At 44.3% G+C, this 21,352-nt stretch overlaps 1 protein-coding gene across 2 annotated transcripts in view; it reads right to left on the reverse strand.

Annotated features, from left to right (window-relative positions):
* Positions 1 to 21,352, reverse strand: part of LOC125087019 (protoheme IX farnesyltransferase, mitochondrial) — a 131,913-nt gene that overhangs the window by 110,346 nt on the left and 215 nt on the right. Inside the window, exons 1-3 of one of the 2 annotated variants that reach the window (XM_047706843.1) lie at positions 21,064 to 21,245; positions 16,858 to 16,991; positions 14,368 to 14,689 (exon numbers count right to left, since the gene is read on the reverse strand). In XM_047706843.1, coding sequence (XP_047562799.1) covers positions 14,368 to 14,689; positions 16,858 to 16,950 — 415 coding nt within the window. In that variant the 5' untranslated portion in view covers positions 16,951 to 16,991; positions 21,064 to 21,245. Of the gene's footprint in view, positions 1 to 14,367; positions 14,690 to 16,857; positions 16,992 to 21,063; positions 21,246 to 21,352 lie in introns of those variants that run through there. The other variant, XM_047706842.1, reaches the window with a different exon arrangement.

The raw sequence follows: 21,352 nt of genomic DNA on the forward strand, positions 1-21,352 counted from the left end.
GCCAGCTCTCACAGATGGCTCATTGACAATCTTTACGGTCACTACCTATCTGAAGAACAAAACAACAACAAAAAAATGGTCTCTTAGTTGGGGACTAGATTAAAGCAAAGTTGAGTCTTCGAGGGCCCCTCTGAGCTTCCAAGCTTTCATAAGTTCCATGAACTTTCTGGGTAACACAGGAGGGCTATCTTCCGTCCCCACAGTTATGCTGTGTACAAAATAAGGTAGCCGGTTAAAAACTCCAGTAGAGAATGACAACAGGGGAAAGTGACAAAGTAAAAAGCAGGCACAGGGATGAACGAGCACAGCAGCCTGAAGTCATCTGTCCAGGTACAGTAGTTTCCAGGCACCACAGCATTCAACTACTCCAGTAAAGTAACTGATTATTTGTAATTAAAAGGCTAAACTGTTCAAAATTCTGCAGATAATGGCAACAACAGCAACAAAAATCCCAAGGTGTAAATACAGATAAAAATGCACCCCTGTGGGGTGCCTGGGTGGCTCAGTGGGTTAAGCCTCTGCCTTCAGCTCAGGTCATGATCTTGGGGTCCTGGGATGGAGCCCCATCTTTTCCCTCTGCCTCGACCCCTCCCGCCTGCTCCTGCTCTCTCTCTCTCTCTCTCTGTCCCTCTCAAACAAATAAACATCTTTTTTCTAAAAATGCACCCTGTATTTTCTTACAAAATACTGATACGCCCCTTTCATTTTTTGTCTCCAAATTCACCACCCCCACCGTTCTGATATTAAAACATAAAGCTGCTGAGCAAAAACTTTTTCTAGCACTGAAAGTAGTAACCTTGTCCTAGTCTCTTAAAACTTGCTTTTTTGTTTCCTTCCTTGGGCTCAATAAAGGACACGCGGCATACTTCGCTCTGAATCGGAAACCAAGCTCTTGCTGATACCCCAAAGCGAGAGAGAACTAGGCACCGGGCCAGTCTGACTAGCAGGGGTGAGAAGCAAGCATCTGGGCCTCCCTGGGGATTCGGATGACACACCATCCATGGAGGATGGCGTTGTCTACACTGGCAGGAGGTGGCGGGGGAAAGGAACTGGGTCCAGGGGAGAAAAGGCAAGGACAGGTGCAAATTCAGAGATACTGCATTGGCAGGAAGACTTGGGGCTCCCAGTCGATGAGAACTAAACCTGCGTGTTGGTTTGAAATGGGAACCGAGGTAGTTCACTCACAGTGAAGGGTGAAGGGTGGGTTAGGGAGAGGAGGGTGAGTACATTCTCCAGAGAAGGAGAGTTTGTTAAAGCATGGTCTGACCTCCCCACCCCCGGCCCCAACCCAGCCTGAAGGCGTTTATGGAGACCAGAACCAGCACTCCAAGGCTCTCCAGGGCACATGAAGGCAGGCTCTCTAGGCAGATGGTGCACTTGGGGGCAAAGCAAACAGAGCCAGACGCCAAAGCCCTTGGCGCCTGTGGGGGTGCAGCTCAGAAGTCTGGGGAGGAGAGCTGCATGGCCCTACCAGGCTCGTCCCCGCCAGAAGGCTCTAGTCTAGCTCTGCTCTGTGCCACGGTCCCCGCCCCACAGCTCCTCACTGGCACAAAGGACTGGTCTCCAGATGTGCACGAGATGGTCAAGATGACAGGGAAAAGCTGTGGACACAGCAGCAGGCATGCACTGCCACCAATGGGAAGGTCAGTGTTGCGCAGGCGACCCAGCCTTTGGACAAGGTGCGCATGCGGTGGTGGTCCCCGGGAGCACTACTGGGCGGCATAGGGTTTTCTTGGGGAAACTGGATGGTGGAGAGGCAGGCAGCCCTGCGTCTTCTTCCTGAAAGGGGATGACTACATATTCAGACAGCCCAGCGGGTGCTGGGGGGACACAGACAACTTGGCTGCCGGCAGTTGATGGGCTGGATTTTACATGTTTCACTTCTCTAAGAATTATGCCAGACCTGACAACCTCCCTTGCAGCTGGAGATAGCCACTTGGTACCATACTGGCCAGTGAGACCTAAGGGGAAGTTCCCATCAGGAGCTTTTCTTCCCAAATAAAAACGCAAAGTCTTGTAAGGAGGTTTCTGTCTTGCCACACAGTCCCTCTTCTTCATTCTTTCAGCCTGTAGTACAGCATGACCACGGAGGGGCAGCAGCCATTCTGGGGTCTTGAGGACAAAAGCCAAAGCAAATAATGGAGCCAAAAGGAGGAGCCAGGTAAGCTGACAATATCCTTTAGCACTAGCTCTAGACTCATCATTTCACACTCCTCTAAGCCAGAGAAAAATAAACCCTTGACTTAAGTCACTGTTCAAGTTTTTAATTACATGCAGCCGAGTCCATTCTCAACCTTATATTTTTTCCTGTTTCTCTTCTTTAAATCTGTTGATATATTTTTAAAAAGATTTTATTTATTTATTTAAGAGAGAGGGAGAGGGAGAAGCAGACTCCCCACTGAGCAGGGAGCCCAACTCAGGGCTCGGTCCCCCAACCCTGAGATCATGACCCAAGGAGAAACCAAAGGCTACATGCTCAACGACTGAGCCACCCAGGCGCCCAAATTTGTCAATATTTTTTGAGAATGATTATCATCCTCATGAAATTCATCTTGACATTCCTCTGGCATTTACCATAGCATCTTATACTTAAAATCAATTTAATGAACATTGAACTGATATAAAATAATTAAATCATCAGAAAACAGAATAGCCCAGATACATATATTTTTCTCTAACTTAGAACATTGGTTAAGGCATCTTCACGGCCCACCCCTACCAGAAACCAACTAAAATGAGTGAGTAAAACTAAAAACCAGAGAAAAAGCTACATCAGCAGTAAACTAGGCAGAGAGGATATACTAAAACCCTCAAGAAATTATTTGTTAACTAGAGCACAGAGGAAACTCAATTGAAGACAGCTGCTGAGAAATGACTTGCTACTTTCATTTTTTGACTGGCAAAAAATTAGAGTGCCTAAGTACCAACTAAGAAGGAAATAGAAAAATACGGGAAAGGAGGGCTGTCTGACAGTATCCATAGTTTCTTCCTAACATGGAGAGGTGGGAGCCGGGGCAGAGGCCAGGGAGGACCACGGGAGGGATGGGCCCACTCTATGAAAAGTCCCTTCCGCACCCCAGCAGGAATATTTATAGAGGCAGAGAAAAGTGGTCACACCAAAAAGAAAGCAGGGTCCTGCCTTGACATCCTTCACCCTGAGACTAGGAAGAAACATTCCAGCCCACTGAATCCAGTGTCGCATGACACCCACTAACACCACACCCTGGCATGGGGGGTATTCTGCAGCTCAGGGGCTCGGCTGAGAGCAAAGGCAGACTACACTCAAAACCAGACTTGGGGAGCAAGACACTGGCGCTGTGATTTCAGAAACACAGGGCCAAACACCATTCCAGAAAAAGTTCCCTCGCTGGTAGCTAGCTCCCTGTGCATCTCCTCGGGCCACAGGACCCTTACACTGGTCATGTAAAACGGTAACCTCTATCCTCCAACTTAAAAGGCAAGAGGAGTCCAACAATGCCAAATTAAACTGTCAGGTAATGAAGAAAAACCAGACTGTGCACTCCTTCAATTGGTCCATAATGAGCACCTACTATGTGCCCGCTATTGCTCGAGGCACAGAGGCTGGAAGGGTGCAAAGAGACACAGTGCCTGTCCTCCTGGACTTTACACTTTTGGGGGTGTGACCGATGCCGGGATTAGTCGTCTTCACTCAGGAATGGATTAAGATGAGGAGAGGGAAAATGGGCTAGTTGGAAGCTTAATTAAAAAAAGGATTCTACAACATAAAAATTAAAAAAAAGCACAGAAGAAAAAGAGGTTACATACATTTCTGAAGAAGAGGCATCACAAAACCAGCAGACCCTAAGCTCCCCCAGAGAATTCTGAGCCAGGAGCGGGGTGTGTGTTGGGGGGACCCTCACCCCTCTCTGGACACTCGGAAGGGGACATCTGGGGCATAACAGGGACTCCATGAATAGCAGGAGGACAAAGCAGAAAAAACGAATGCCATGAAATAGAATAAAAGGACTAAGAAAATGATACAGAAACAGACACTGCCATTAGCAGAAGGTTGGAAGTCAGGAGCAGTGATCAAAAGCAGACAGCAGCAAATGCAGTCAGGACTGTATATAACCCACCTCACGGATCTTTCTGAACGCAGCAGAAACCACAGTGAGGAAAGCAAGTGGGGGACAGAATGAAGCCGCAATTACACTAGAGAATAAAGTAACTGGTATAAATAGGAAAAACGGAGACAACCTGATCGTCACTTGACTGAAAACCTGAAAAACTCAAGCATCAACTGAAAATATATATTTTTTTACTATTTCAAAATCATCAGTAAAGACATGTCATCTATTCAAAGAAAACGATAAAACCTGGATAGACAAAGATGATATATACCGTAAAGATCTCAATCTGTCCCCAGATTAATCTGTAAATATGCAGAAATTCCAATGAAAAAACTAACAGAAAGGGGAATGAGGTTTGTCCAGGAACAGAATTTCACAAATTCTTAAATTTGTGAGTCGGACAGTCAACACTGGTTAATGACTTAGTAAAAACTGGGTATCTCCAAATTCTACCGTTGGCTGAAATGCATTTCCTGTAAGGGAAATATTTAAATGAAAATACAAAAATCACAAAATTAAAAATACAGATTTAAACACTCCAGTGCCATTTTTCACCCACCAAATAGGTAGAGTTATTTCTAAATGTGCAGTATTATCTAGCATTTTTGGTGAAGCTGTGGAGAGTTGGTTAATCTGGTAATAGCGTAGACTGCTGGGAACTTTTCTCAAGAGAAATCTGTCAGGAAAAATTAAAACTTACAGAGTCTGCATAGCCTTTGATTCAGCAAGGCCCCTGCAGGCACCTACCGGAGGAAAATGGTCACAGGTATCACAGCACCATTTGTAATCACAAAAACTGAAAACAATCTAAGGGGAAAGGGTGGTAAATAAATTACGATACGGCCATGCCAATGGTATGTTATCTACCTATTAAAAACAAAAAGCATAAAAAAAAAAGGCAAAGCAAAACAAAACCAAAAGTATACTGGGCGCCTGGTGGCTCAGTGGGTTAAGCCTCTGCCTTAAGCTCAGGTCATGATCCCAGGGTCATGGGATCAAGTCCCACATTGGGCTCCCTGCTCAACTGGGAGCCTGCTTCCCCATGCTTGTGTTCCCTCTCTCACTGTCTCGCTCTCTCTTTCTCTGTGTCAAATAAATAAATAAAATATTTTAAAAAATACAAAAAAAAAAAAGCAAAAGCACATGTCTAAGGCTCTTTCAGAAATAAATGTGTATAAGGACAGATGTACAATAGTATGAAAAATCATTATTACTAGCAGTAAAAGCCACGGACTACCTAAATGTCAATTAAAAAGGAAATGGTTCAGTAAATTCAATGTATCCACACTATGAAGTACAGGGAACTTTAAGAAAAAAAAAAAAAGGCAGAAGATTTAACTTCAGGGATAAGGAAGCTTGTCTGTGACACACTATTTAAGGCAGAAACCAAGTAACTGAACAAAATGTGTTTTGTGACCCTGTTTTTATAAAACAAACACATCAGAAACTATATTCACATTAATATAATATATAATGTAGCATAGAGAGGATGAACCTTTCTTCAACCTTTACCGTATGCTAGGTTCAGTACTTAATTGTTTACTTGCATTATCTCCCATAATCCTGACAACAAACCCATGAGGCAGGATTATCCTATTTTACAGATGAAGAAACTGAGGCTTACAGAAATGAACAAATACGTGTCCATATCACAAAGTCAATAAATAGTAGAGCAGAGACCGCAGCCCAGGCAGCCTCAGTCCAGAGGCTGTGCTGTTCCTACCGAGATGCACAGTGTGCACAAAAGAGGCTCAAACACCGTGTGCAAAACAGTTACCCACACAGGCCAAAGGGGACTTTTTTATATTACATTTTTTCTTCTTAAGAAAACACTGCTTTCAAAACTTAAAATTAAGGGGCGCCTGGGTGGCTCAGTGGGTTAAGCCGCTGCCTTCGGCTCAGGTCATGATCCCAGGTCCTGGGTTCGAGCCCCACATCGGGGCTCAGCAGGGAGCCTGCTTCCTCCTCTCTCTCTGCCTGCCTCTCTGCTTACTTGTGATTTCTCTCTGTCAAATAAATAAATAAAATCTTTAAAAAAAAAAAAAAAAAAACTTAAAATTAAGTCACCAAAAGCAGGGCAAATATACTGACATAAAACATATGCACAGAATAATATCTCACTAAAATTACCAAAAGCATTTACACTGTGGTCTTATATTTGCTTAAGAAGCAAACACGTATGAACAAGATGGATGGAAAAAAAATTCTAGAATATGCCAAAAATCATCAAAGTGCTTATTATTTTGAACATTCTTTTCATTTTTGTTTATCTGTATTTTCCATTTTGTTTCCTAAAAGTAACCAATAAAGATAGTATTTTAACATTTATAAGCATATCATTATTAAGGCAATTTTTTCAAAATATAAATGAAAAGTCAGGAAATCATAATTCTACTCAATCAATATAAAGATTCCTTATATAGTATCTGAGAGCCAAAGATTGCAGCCAGTTGACTTTGACTTTTAAAGACTATATAAGCAATCTAAAATAAAACTGTATCCTCTATTGTTGTGGGTTTTTTTCTTTTTTTTCTTTTAATAAAAAGCATTCTAGGCTCTGGGGGAAAAAATCTATACATTGACGGACTGTAGTTTGTATCAGTCCCGTCAACAGCATAATCTATTGGTTCTAACAAACAATCTATTTTCGTGTTCTGGTCTCAGAAAGCATGTTGTAGCTTTTCAGCAGAGATGTTATGGGGGGGGGAACCCTGCTTTTTATTGACCCATATTAAGTATAAACTCAATTGAGTCACCAAAGCCTCTTATGATCCTAACCCAAATAAAATTTCTCCAACCCGGTGTGGTCCTTGCAACAAACTCCAAAAACATATTGTAAATAGCTCAGTTGGCAAGAGAAACTCAAGGGAGACATATTATTGCTTCTTTATAAATTCAGTCTTCACTTCCTTTCACAGAAAAAAAAAAAAACCTTAAATGGTACAGCATCAGCAAACATTTGGCTCAGATCCTGGCATGAATGTCAAGGCATCTGTCTGCGACGACCCCACTATCCGACAAATGAAACAGAAGTAGGGTCACTGTATGGCCCTTCACTTATCCTGCGGTTAATGACCGTCGGTATATTACAGCTATAAACAAAGGGAGGCAAAGAAAGACTAGTTCTATAAAAGTGATCGCTGACTCTCAGATATTCCTGTCCCGGCTATCATTAGCTATAAATGAATTGCCCAAGATGTTAAGAGCCTGAAAGAAATCAATTGATAGATACCAGGGATTTTCTTTAAGGAAAAAAAAAAAAAAATCCTGCTGACTCCAAGACATGTGTGAATTAAAGTAATAAACTAAATAGGGAGGTAAAAGGTCAAATAAGGGGGTAGGGGTCACCCAAAGGGTGCTGCCTCTTTAAATGGAATAAGCAGAAGGAAATGACTTTAATTCAATTAGCTCATCCAGAAACCTGGGGCACGGCAAATATAAAATGATACGAGGGGAAATTTACTGCCCTGGGACTTCTCCCTCTGTGGTTGCAGGGGAGGCTGCTGCTCGCCTTTCCCTCGGTACATCTTGCTTTTGCATCCATGTCTTGTGTGGTCCAGATCCTGCCCAGCTGGCTTTTCCTGCTGCCAGCGGTAGCGAGGGCTGCGAGGGCTCTCACAGGGTGCACGCTCCCCACATCCAGCCAGACCACGGGGTCTGGGACCGGCCCCCTTCCTACCCAACACCTACTCCGCTTGCTTGAAGGGTGGTCCGGGACCACCTGCATCAGATCATCTGGCGCGCTTGTCAGAAATGCAGATCTCTGGGTCCTGTCCCAGACCTACGGGATCGGAATCCCTGGGGACAGCGGCCAGGAAGTGTCGTGCGAACACGTGTGCGGTGTGTGCTCATTAGCACACGGACGTGTGGGAGCCGATGAGTCAGTGCACACTGACATGACGTACGGTTAAATGAGCAATTTAACCGCGGCTTTAGATTTCAGTCTCCCATGTTTTAAACATCAAACCCTGCATCCGGAATGCCTGTTCTGATACACAACACCGTAAGGTACATGAAAGGAAAAGCAGGGCGGCAGCAGTCAGGGTGAAGGAGAGGAAGGTGTGGCCTCCCGCCAAAAAAATGGGTCCTAAATCAGTTCCCACACTTTCCTCCTGTGCCCAAAGAAGTAAGCATTCTGAAAATAAACTTTAAGGAATTCTTCCAAATGAATCATTTCAAGTACCTCATTTAAGGCTCTTCTTAAGAAGAGGAAACACTGACAGTTATTTCCTGATTTAGCAGTCAGTCAACACTGACTTCCTAAGGGCCAAATAAAATACTTTCCGGCCAGCCATCTTAGTAGACCTCTATCATTTAAGTGTTGATCACTTCCTTCAGGAACCGTGTCTTCTCCTCCAGTGTCTGTGACTAAGCCCTTTCCTGTTTCCCTTCCTCTGATCATTTAGTTTCTCGCGGGCTCCGTTACACGCTCTACCCAATCCTTAAAAAGGGATGCTGCCCCAAACGACCTTGGTCTTCTGTTCTGGTCACTACACACCGACCCCTGACAATTTTCCTGGCTACCTCTGCTTCACGGCCGAGGGCCATGCTGAAGGCCCAACATACTATCTAAGCTCCTGTCCTCCATGGCCCACCACCCACCGAACCTCGCCACTGGGATATGCGGCAGCCGCTCAAAATCCACAAGACCAAAACTGAGCTCATCTCCGCGCCAAACCTGTTTCTTCCATCGGTGTTCACACTCTTCAGCCTCCCAGTACCACTGATCCACACAAGAAAGCTGGGAGGTTTTCTAGAGCAGGGCTAATCATCTCACACTCAAATGCCTATGGCAGGAGCGCCTGGGTGGCTCAGTGGGTCAAAGCCTCTGCCTTCAGCTCAGTTCGTGATCCCAGGGTCCTGGGATGGAGCCCTACATCGGGCTCTCTGCTCAGCAGGGAGCCTGCTTTCTCCTCTCTCTGCCTGCTTCTCTGCCTACTTGTGATCTCTATCAAATGAATAAATAAAATCCTTTAAAAAAATGCCTGTGACAGCACCTAGGGAACGAATTCATCTTTTAACAGACAAGTGTATAGGTATGCCTGGGTGGCTCAGGTCATGATCCCAGCGTCCTAGGATTGAGTCCCACATCAGGCTCCCTGCTTGGCAGGGAGACTGCTTCTCCCTCTGCCTCTGCCTGCCACTCTGCCTGCCTATGCGCTCTCTCTCTCTCTGTCTCTGACAAATAAATAAAATCCTTAAGAAAGAAATAAGAGATAAGTGTACAGCTCTTAACCTATCACTTCTATGTAGTTTAAAACAGCTATCATTAGCTCTAGTTTACAGGTGGGTAAACCACGGCACACAGGGTTGTTGTGGTTTTTTCTTTTTTTATGGGACTTGCTCAAGGTCACTCAACTAGTAAGAGCCAGGATTTGAATGCAGGGACTCTGGCCCACAGGACACTACACCGTGTTCTCTCTGAGAGCACTGGCTCAGGTGTGTGAGAATCAGGCGCACGGGGCCCAGAGAACTGGAGAGTGCTTGCTTCGTGGCAGCCAAAACCTTTGTTGCTCTGTGTCCTAACCTTTTATTTCAGGCCTCCCCAGCACTCCCCAAACTCTCTGTAAGGTCCTGTTCATTCTGCTTCCTCAATCTCTCTCTGTCCCCTTCTCTCCCTTCTTCTCCTGACCCACCACAGCCTTAGTGAAGGCCAAGTCAGGTCACAGCCGACTGCCACTGGTGTGCTGGTCGTCATGCTTGCCTCTCACTGGCCCGTGCTCGACACCCGGGCTCAGCAGGTCTCTCCTTCTAAAGGGCCAGGTAGGAACTGTTTCAGGTTTTCCAGGCCATAAGTTTTCTATAAGTCACTCAGCTCCGCCGATGCAATGTGAGGTCAGCGCAGTGTAACATCAGTGTAGAACAAATGGAAATGGCTGTGTTCCAATAAAGCTTTATTTACAAGAACAGGCACCCCTTGCTCAATTAGCCGGTATCACAGATCTCTTAATCAATCCTACTCCTTCCACGGAACTGAATTCGACATGCTCCCCAAACCTTAGAGAATACGACAAAAAATAGAAAAGTACCAGGAAAAAACATGAGTGAATGTTTTTATAACCACAGGGCAGAAAAAAAATCTATCCAATACATAAAAGTTAAATATCTCAGTGGGACAAAATAAAATGGAACAACAAAACATGACAAAAAAATACGAGTAAGAAATGACTGAGAGTATAAAACAAAGAAGAGAAAACACAAATGATCAAGATAGAGAAAAAGATGCTAAATCCCATTATGACTTAAAATATGAAACCTAAGAGACATAAAAATCTTTTTCCGTTACCCTAGAGGCAAAACCGGTAAAGACTGCTTATGCACAAGCATCGGATACAGAGGGAATTGGATTCCCACGTGCTGGAAACACCCTGCATGTTTAGCGGTAGAGGGTGAGGTCAGCAAAAAAAAGGCAGTTCTACTTAATGGAAGGGTACGCAGTGGCAAACACTTTCACTGGAAGTTATGCTGCTAAGAAAGTAGCAAACTGCAGAACTGTGTGTGTGTGTGTGTGTGTGTGTGTGTGTGTGTGTGATGATCCTATTTCCATTAAAATGTACAACCATACCCATGGCTCTAGATCTATTTACATACATGTAGAAGAGGCTACATTTCAAGCAGGGGTTTTATCTAAAATGGCTGGATAGGGTACTTTTTCAGTTTTGGATACATGCTTCTGTATTATTTGAATTTTTATCGCCATAAGTTTGTAATACTCGGGTAGTAATTAAAATTAAATTTAAATTTAAGTAAATTAAAATAAATTAAATAATTAAAATGAAAATTAATTAAAATTAAAAAAAATAAATGAGACAGAACACAAAGTGATTGTGTGTTTCTCCAAAAAACCTTCCAGAACTTCCTGCTGCTTGAGCATAAGAGCCAAGCTTCTGAGCATGAAATGCATGCCAGTGTGGCACTATGGTCATGCCGAACTTTCAGACTCCCAGTGACCGTCTCCTCTGTCTCACGCGCAGGTCCTGCTGCATTCCTCTTGGTATCCACAGTTTCCAGAATATGCCAGGATGCATTCAGCTTCTTTGCCTTTGCAAAGCCTCCTCCCTCTGCTTACATACAATCCTTGCCCTCTGTACCTAGTAAGCACTCATTCACCTCAACCCCCTTCACAGCAGAAGTAACACTCCCTTCTCTGGGTCCCCACTCCGCCCTACGATGCAGCTGCTACAACACTCAGAACGCCCACGGCCCTAAGCATGGACATAGTAAGAGTAACAGTGTTAATAATAGCTAATTTAGCATCTACAAGGTCCTGGGCACCTGAAGGTCTCACACGCAGTATCTCGTTTAATCCTTAAGATAAGGCTACAGGAGTACCGTTATCTCTACCTTATGGATAAACTACTGCACTCAAGGTTAACGACCCAAGGTCCCGAAGGTTACTAGAAGTTCTGGGTTTGAAACCCAGAGGCATCTGACCGCAGTTGTTTTATCCGTATATATGTGTATGCCTACAAAACTCCCCCCACCACATGATCAGCTTCTTCTTGAGGACAGAAATCCTGCTGTCTCCGTATCACCAACATCTCGCACAAACGTACAAGGCGGACACACAACAAATACTGAAAGGAGACCGGCTCCTAGTATCATCGAGTTCCGCCCACTACACAACACAGGGATCCCTTCCTCAAAGATAATCGGCTTCTACCTGGATGGTTCCAACCGACAAGGACCATGGCCTCACAGGGCAGCCCATTTCCCCTCCCATCCTATCGTTCTCCTGAGAGCTCTCCTTCATGCTGCTGAAATGTAATCTCCTTCTTCTGCCCTCCCGAGGGGACATCAGCAGCACTGTTCCTCTGAATCACAGGAGCTGTCGCTACTCGAACACGGCCAGTCTCCCTTCTCTCGTCTTCCTTCTCCCTCCTCCCTTCTCTCTCCCAAGCCAAACAATCTCGTTCCCCAAGGGACAGGGTTTCCATATCCCCTCTTCCTTGCAGTTGTCCTACTCTGGACGACTTCCAATTTCTCATGTTCCCTCTAATGGCAAGTCCTTCCAAGTGAGAAGCACTTGGACTCAGAGACTACAAGTACTCAACACGGAGATGGCAAGATTTTTGGCCTCGAACAACTTAGGGAATATACATTACATAGACAAGCATACGTTTACCTGTAATTATTTGGAAACTAACCTTCGAGGTGCTCTTTGTGTCAAGCCTGCTGTTGGGTACTTTGAATGCATTATGAGATTTAACGCTTCGAGGATTTATTATTGTTCCTACTCTACAGGTGAGAGAGTTGTCTCAACCAGGCTGAGAAGCTGCCCAAAAGCTCGCTTGACTAGTAAATGTCCTAGCCGGGATCTGAACTCAAGTGTGCTGGGCCTCAAAGTCAGATTCCAAGTTTTGAGAAGGAAGAGTCGGGCCAAGAGCAGACAAGAGAAGGCTTAACGCAGAAGTCTTGAAAGGCTCTAAATGGATATAAGAGGGTCAGACCGGTCTCCCATGGAGGTAGGAGGAATGGGTATGATGGGTGGAAGGCCTAGCCTAACTGGCAAGGTTGGGTGGGAGGAGGAGTCTGTTTATGGGGAAGAGTTTGATCATTCCAGATCACAGCTTTTCTCTAAAGCCGGGCAGAGTTGTGTCAGAAAGCAATACAGAAGGACTGCAGACTCTTGAGTAGGTAAGGAATACGTAAAAGCAACGTTTTAGGGAAGTTGGTCCAGCAGGAGAGAGTCGGAGACAACCGGCTGCAGTGACCAGAGGCCACTGGACCTAAGCTAGGACGGCAGCTTCAGGAACAGGGATGAGTCATCTCACGGGCGTTACAAGGGACACCAATGCTAACAGTGGGACATTGGACTAGAGATGAAGGGAGACTGGAGAGCCAAGAATAAAGAATGAGGCTAAGGTCTCCCATCTCGGGGAAGCAAAGAATGCTGGTATTACCGCCAGGAATGGGGCGGTGAGGGAGAAGCCGTCTGCAGAACGAGAGGTGGAGGCAGACCTGAACGCACGTTCAATGATGTGCACACAAAGCAAGAAGCTCCTGCTGTCGACAGAGCCCACTTCTGCTGCCTTCAGACTGAGGAGACTCATTTTTGGGGTGACATCCTTACGATGACATCTGCAGTCATTCTTACTACCATGGCAGCAACATCACACGCCATTTGTATAAATGACCAAAGATAACTTTTCATTCAAAGGTGGTGATTCCTTCCTCGGCTGCCACAAAGCACGGAGGCCTGTTTTCAAGGATGGCACCTGGAATTAGCCTTACTGTTCTGGAGTTACACAAGGTAAGTCTTACTATGTTCTTCTATCTGGCAAACTTTCTATGCCTGTTTTCCATCCCCGACTCCCACACACAAAAAAAGATTTTAAGTGGCTTTGGTCCCTGAGGAAAGAAGTTACCTGATACACCTCAAGGCTCAACTGTCTGGAAAAACACACACACACCACTCTTTCCCTGGTCTTCTCTACTCTCCAAAGTCTCTCCGTCTTATCTGTTCATTTTGCCATGTTGACTCAGTGACACTGCTTTCCACTTCTTTCCTCAAAGAGTACCTGGTTTAGCTTTTTATTCCCCCTCTGTATTTTTTCTCTCTACTCTCGTCCAACAAGAAAAGGAGAGGCGGGGTCCTCAAGCTGCAGAATGTCCCAGGATGTACCTTCAGAACACAGTTGGCCCAGAATAAGCTACTTCTAAGTTTAGCTCTGAGACAGGCTGATGACCATAAAGCTTTGCCTAACTCACAGATGCTATGACAACCGAATGACATTGTTACGGCTTAATACCTAATGCGTACAATAAAATTTGTTTCAGTTCGCTGGCCTGAGGCCACACAATCTGGTTCCAGAGATACACTCTAGTCTCGGCATGCCTGGGACAATCCCAGAGGCCCTATGAGAAGCAAAACCCAGTGGAGTGCTCGGAGTCCCAGTGGCCACAGGCGTGCAGGCCTTTTTGTTTTCAGAACTCAAAAGAGAACTCATTACCCCACTGCCATCTTTAAAGGAGAGTAGGCATAAGAACACAAAAGACAAGAAAATAAGCAGGACAGGCACTCCGCTTTAACTGCAGATAAACAAGACTAGTTTTAGTACAATGTGTTTATTCAAAACTATTTACAGTTTTGTGTAAACAGAATTTGGAAAAGCTGATTTCGAATCCCAAGTAAATCGAAGAGAAATAAAAAAATACTAATAGAAGACGGGTAGTCTCAAGATACTCCTTTTGGTGCAGTAATAAAATCAGCATTTCGTTTAACTAAAAATAAAGTTTCGAGTAAGAACCTGACTGCAGCAGAAAAACAAGGTACCTGTGAGTTTGATTTTGGACAGCCGCGCCAAAATTCCCGGCAAATCGTCCAGATGCAACTTCATCTCTCTCCAGTGCTTTTCATCCTTTGTCTCTGTCCCCGCATCTAGCGAGCCTTCAGCTATGGAGGCTGATTCCAGTTCGAGCAATTCTTTTTCACCTGATTTTCTGGATAAAGGTAGTCTGCGGGGTGGAAGAGGTCTCATTTCACAGATTTCTGCTTTGGCCTGACCCAAAGGTGTTTTCTCAAGGAAAGGAGACGCCACGGGTTCTGGCTTCCGTTTTACTTGCTGGTTGAGGCTTCTGTTCAGTTGTGTGACATACTAAATAAGGAAAGTACGTGTTACTATAAATCCAAGGCCCCAAATGCTCTTATACCGTTGTTGAGCTACGCCTCCCATCAGTCTGTTACAATAGTGGATCCCCTATACCTTTGTAAATACATGCTGAATTAACGAATATTTGAGTGTTCGTTACATGGAAACAACTACACTAAGAGGTACAGTGAACCTAACTGACACCTCGGTGATGGTTCTTAATTCTATGGTTTAGAAAATCCTGGACATATAAGTTCCTTGAAAGAAAAATAAATTTCGTATTCCCTCCAACACGATCCCCCAAAAGGTACCAAATATATTGGAAAAAAAGGAAGTTCTCCCAAGTCAACCTGGTGACTTTCCACGCTTCTAGGCAAATAGTGCAGAGAAGGGCACGGCGGTAGGGAACACTTTAGGGCTCAGTGATGGGAAAGCACTGTGTCTGTGGGAAGAACGTGAGCTTTACCATCTGACAGCCTCTACGGTTTGCCAGCAAGAAGCAGTAACTATTACTAACCTAGTGAGAAAATGTGTAGTTTTACATAATATAGGTCTTCATAGTCTATAAAGTATATATCTTATCTATGCTTCTTAAAAAGTCTATTTAGGAAGCCGGATCATTATCAGTATCTCCTTCTTATAGAAGAGAAAACCAAGGCTCAGAAATAAAGCGACAGAGTCAACAACCAGTTAGTTGTAACTGACAAGAGTCAACAACCAGGGGCACCTGGGGGGCTCAGTGGGTTAAAGCCTCTGCCTTTGGCTCAGGTTATGATCCCAGGGTCCTGGGATCAAGCCCCACATTGGGCTCTCTGCTCAGTGGGGAGCCTGCTTCCTCCTCCTCTCTCTCTCTCTCTGCCTGCCTCTCCGCCTACTTGTGATCTCTGTCAAATTAAAAAAAAAAAAAAAAAAAAAAAAAAAAAGAGTCAATAACCAGTTAGTTGTAAGTGGCCCTGGTTCTTGGAACCACCTACTCTGATAACCAGTTAAGAGACTTTTCTGTTATATCACAAACACTTGAAATTATATACACTAGTCCTAGAAAGGAATTAAGAACTTATGAAGGAACCCAGAATTCTGCGTACGTAAGAAAGGCATTATACATCCTTGAGTTTCTCTTCTAAATACTCACTATCCTTGATCCCCAACTTAAGAAATCTGAACATTCCTGGAAATGTAAATCCCTTATGAAAATAATGAGCTTCAGGGGCACCTGGGTGGCTCAGTGGGTGAAAGCCTCTACCTTCGGCTCCAGTCATGATCCCAGGGTCCTGGGATCGAGCCCTGCATTGGGCTCTCTGGTCTGCGGACAGCCTGCTTCCTCCTCTCTCTCTGCCTACCTCTCTGCCTACTTGTGATTTCTGTCTGTCAAATAAATAAATAAAATCTTTAAAAAAAAAAATAATGATGAGCTTCATTAAGATTTTAAGTTAATTTTATATTTTTTACATTAGAGTAGGCATTCTAAGTTAAAAAAGAGAAGCATCAAATCAGATTTGAGATTGTGAACTTGCTAACTGTTCATGCTTGCATCAATTATGAGTTTTTAGTTAATATTTCTCCATTCTATACTTTTCTATTTAATGGCAAATATCCTCACTGGTAATTAAGAATAAGCTACCACGTCGCCCACAGGATCATGAAGCCAACCTAGAAGGCCAGGACGTAGGAGTAATGCCCACTATAAAATACCTAGAAAATTCTAAAATCTCAATTTGCTTGAGTCTACTCAGAGGTGCATGCATTTAAAAGACTTTCAGATGCACTGCTGATGTAGGAAAACAGGAAGGTCACCCTGTTAAACAAATTATTTCTGTATCATTGATATATTCACAGAACTTTAAAGAATTTAAAGAGATGTATGATAATGGTTCAGCTTTTCCTAATTTTCTCCTAGGTGAAATATGCCAGAAGTTTTCAATCTTTCTCCAAACTTAATCAGTAAGTTCAAGATCATACTTTTAACCTCAAATGCCAGGACTACTCTGGTTTCAGTTAAGGATAATCAAAACAAGGAATTAAAGTTTTGGAAAAACTCAAGAGGACACGAAATAAAAGTCTTTTCCAAGTGGTACTTCTTACAACTCTTCTTTTCACAGGAATTTCTCAAATTCCCTCACACAAAGAAAGGAAAGGCAGACAGCGGCAGAGAGGGGATGGTCTTCCGAACATACCATGCGCCTGAGGAAGGTCAAGTGCTGAAATGTAATCCACTGCTTACGGACGCTCCTGAAAAGATGCACGAATGTGTGAGGGGATTCCTGCATCGCTCTTCTCTCTAGATACCGGACACATCCTCCTACCCGACCTGTAATAGAGAAAAGGGGAAGACAAGGTTCATAGGACTAGTGTTTCTCACCAAATGCTGACTGCACCTACCCAGAAGCAAAGCCGGCCACCACTGTAAGCACGTGCGATGGGTCAGACCTCTGATCGGATTCGTGAAATCACCACCACGTATCAGCTCGATTCACTAAGTGGAATTCTTCCACAGGGATGGGGCAATTTTTCATTTCGGGATCATTATGCTTTTATTATATGAAATGCTGAGATGACCACACTGTAGATCTTTTTGAGGAAAATATAAGACAATCAGTTCAATCACTTTTAAAGATACAGAGGAAAATGAGAAACAAAGGTTTTCTCAGTAAGTGACAGTAAACTGGAAAATACATTTCAGATGAATGCTGGGGCCATGCTGGGTAAGACAACTAACCAAAAGGGAGGGGAGAGCGTCCTCAGTGATGTTTGGGTCTATCAATCTAGGCAGGAAGAAGCCTATAGAGCTGAATCTGGCTTTTAATCAAACCAAACCTCTCAAATGTAACAACCCAATGCTTCTGTGTCAGGCCATGTAAGTGATGGTCCCGTGGCTTCCATGACCCAAAGTCTTTCTCGTTCTCCGCCACCTTCATGCCTCTCCTCTTGCTGTGTCTAGCCACTTTAAGACAATCATGTCCCACTGCATACTGTCCCCAGGAAAATGCAATTATGGGGGTAATTTCTAAGCTTTGACTCATTTCCAGGGTCATCACGCCTGCTTCCGATTGCTCTCCCAGTACCTCCACAAGGATGGGTTGTGATCGGTGAGTCTTCTGTGGAAAGCCCAGGATAGACATTACTCACCCGCACATGTACCTTTAACTCATCACTCTCCACTCAGCACACCACACATTTCACAATTTGTTCGTCTTTGCTGATACTTCTCTGGCTGGCCGTGTCTTGCCTCCACTCTCTACCTGTCAAATTTTCAAAGTCTCTTTTCAACTATTCTACCACTTTATAATCTTTTTTATGGCACTTCTTCTTGTCAATTGTTTCCATCACCATAGTTTTGGGTACCTTGATGGCAGGGATTCTCCTTTTCTCACCTCTGCTACAACAGCTGGCAGAGCACTTTCTCTACAACAGTGAGATCGTGTTTGATGACTGGATTTTCTACATAATTTACTTGGAAGGCTCACTGCCCCTCTGGATACATGGCGATTATCTTAGACTGGAGGTAACTCACTTCCTCACTGGAGTCATACTCTCCAACCTCAGTTAATTACAAAATGCTTGTTTTCCATATATATGAATATGTGTTGCCTGTATATGCGTACAGGTAGGAACAGCAGCTCTGAAATCAGTCCTCTGAAATTTCCTTTCAAATGAATCCTGATATCCAAGGGTTTGCTTGTTTTGTTTGATAGTGTACAATGTTCTTCTTTTGTCTTGACATTATTCTTTGGGAAGACAGGATTTTAATAATAAAAGATCATGCAGCGGGGGTGGGGGGCGGGCTGGGTGGCTCAGTTGGTTAAGGATCTACCTTTGGCTCAGGTCATGATCCCGGGGTCCTGGGATGGAGCCCCCCCAACCCCTTCAGGCTACCTACTCAGTGGGGAGCCTGCTTCTCCCTCTCCCTCTCCTTCTGCCCCTTCCCCTGCTCGTGTGCATGTGTGTACTCTTTTTTTCTCTCAAATAAATAAAATAAAAATATATAGATAAGAGATTATATCAAAAAACATCAAAGTTTTATTATTTGGGCCTTAATTTCAAGACCAGTTCCGAGGTCATTTAGTCCAATGAGAAATACAAGTTGCTGGGAGGGCAGAACCATGTTGGAAAATATCTCTCAAGGTTAAGTGGGTCAAAATGAGATTTTACAGAATAGTAGTTAAGGAAAAAAAAAAAAAAACAGCTGGAAACTGCACTTTTAATTGATGAAAATACTTCATTCAGTCAAAACATGTTCCATTTCCATGAATCAGTGCTTAGAAACTGAAAGACATTTCAGCCCTGTGTAAACAAATGTAGGTTTGAAGATACCCAGAGCTTACAAGAATTAACATTAAAAACCTGGAAACGTGACCATATCCACCATTCAGCACCACACTGAGTCACAATGTTAGAGCTTTGTAAATGTGGTGCACAGACGTGTAACTGTAGGTCCTGAATTTCTCTTAATGGCGATAAAATACTTTGAATTTTTAGAAGCAAAAGCAGCACAACCGCTAGATACCTGATACAGTCACACGTTGCCTTTCTGCCACCCCTTCCCACCATGGTGCTTCCATATCAGACTCCTGTAATGATCTTTCAAGTGGATCCTAGCAGTTTGTACAGGCCACTTACTAGCAGATTTTTTGGGAAACTGTGTTCATGGTTTCAGGAAGCTTTGTACCAGCATTGAAAAAGACTGATCCAGCACCAAACCATGTAAAGTCAACTTACTAGAACTGGGGAACTCTGAGCAGTGAAGTGAGACTGTTCTTCTAGGAAGCTACAAGTACAGGACTGAAAGGCAGAGGAATGCACACTGGAAAAACCTCCCAATAGAGGTAACAATTCAAGTGCTAAGAAAGGATGAGCTCCCTGAGAATCAGTGCTTAGGGTCATGATCAAAGCACACTCACAGTCAGGGATGACAGAAAAAGGAATCACAGACCTTTTTTTAAAAAAAACTTTTCATTATGAAAAATTTCAGTCACAGACCCAGCTTCAACAATTATTAAAACCATGGCCACTCTTATTTCATCTCTACTCCCTCCCGCTTCCCTCTCCTCCCCTCCTTTTGAACCAGAAAGGACCTTTGAGATCATCTCGTTCCACTGCCTCATTTTATAGATGAGTAAACTCAATTCCAGCAAACACAAATGATATGGCCTGAGATTACACAGCCAAAACAGGCCCATAAAATAACAACGTGATAAGAGAAAAGGAAGAAAGGAGTTTCAGAGTCACTGTGATCAGCACTGCTCTGTGCTGCAATCAGCCTGTGACAGGTGAGGCCTAAAAACCGGATTTGAGGGGTGTCTGCATGGCTCAGTGGGTTAAAGCCTCTGCTTTCGGCTTAGGTCATGATCTCAGGGTCCTGGGATCGAGCCCCGCATTGGGCTCTCTGCTCTGTGGAGAGCCTGCTTCCTCCTCTCTCTCTGCCTGCCTCTCTGCCTACTTGTGATCTTTGTCTGTCAAATAAATAAATAAAATCTTAAAAAAACAAAAAAAAACCAAAAAACAGGATTTGACCAAAGAGGAGTCCCTGGCTTCTCCTACCCATCTCCAACACAGACCAGGAGCAACACATTCCTCTCACAGCCACTTGTTATCATCAAAACTACTGGCGGCAAAACAATTCCCAACCTCCTCTTTAACATTTCTTTAATTAATCTCTCTAATGAATGGACAAATACGATTAATGGACAATTACTGAGAGTCAACAGTATAAACCAGGTACAGTTTTGGGCCATGGGGGCACAGAGACCAGCCCGAGAGGAACTGTCCCTAACCTTCACAGGGTTTTTACATTCTAGTTGGGAGAAACATATAATAAACCTATATATAAATAAACAATTACAATGGCACCTAGGTGGCTCGGGTCATGATTTCTGGGGTCCTGGGATGGAGTCCCGCTTGGGGAAAATCCCTGCTCAGCGGGGAGCCTGCTTCTCCCTCTCCCTCTGTCCCCCCTGACCATGCTCTAAGAAATAAAATCTTAAAAAAAAAAATTACAGACTATGCTAACCATGGGGAAAGAAGTAAGAGTGACGTTAGAAAAGAGGGGCTCTACCTTAAATAGGGTGGTCAGGGTAAGAATCTCTGAAAAGGTGCCACTTGAGCTGAGACCAAGTCACGGAAGCACCTACCATACTGAACATGTGGTCGTTACAGGTCCTTCAAGTGGGAGGATGATACCAGGGCCCACGCTCATGGTAGAAACCCAAAAATCTGAGAGGGACTGTAGCCCACTATCTACAGTTGTCATCCTCTGTATCATTTTATCTTTATCGTGACAACTTCATCCTTGTCAGCACAACCCCGCTGTATTGGAACAAGGCTTCTGAGTGAGGGCAAAGCGCTCGCCAGTCCTTAGAAGGGAGCTTACAAGTAACTTATACCTGTAACGAGGAACTGAGACTCTGACAAACCAAGAGATTCGTGGGGCCCCAAGGTTCTATTCCATCCTCTCCACCAGCCTCCACTCGGAAAACCGAAAGCAGCCCCGGACACCACCCCTCCGGGGGAAGGGGACGGAGGCTGTGAGGACCACCGGGACCACAGTGCAAGACTAGTCCCTAGCTCCACAGTGTCTTCACTTCAGGCTGCTCCAGAGGTCACTTCCCCCCACCGGTGCCCAGCCGACCTCGCCAAGGGCTTCCAAGGTTGCAGCCAGCCTGAACCACGGCG

Source organism: Lutra lutra, chromosome 16 (genome assembly GCF_902655055.1).
Source record: "Lutra lutra chromosome 16, mLutLut1.2, whole genome shotgun sequence".
In the NCBI taxonomy this organism is placed as follows: domain Eukaryota; kingdom Metazoa; phylum Chordata; class Mammalia; order Carnivora; family Mustelidae; genus Lutra; species Lutra lutra.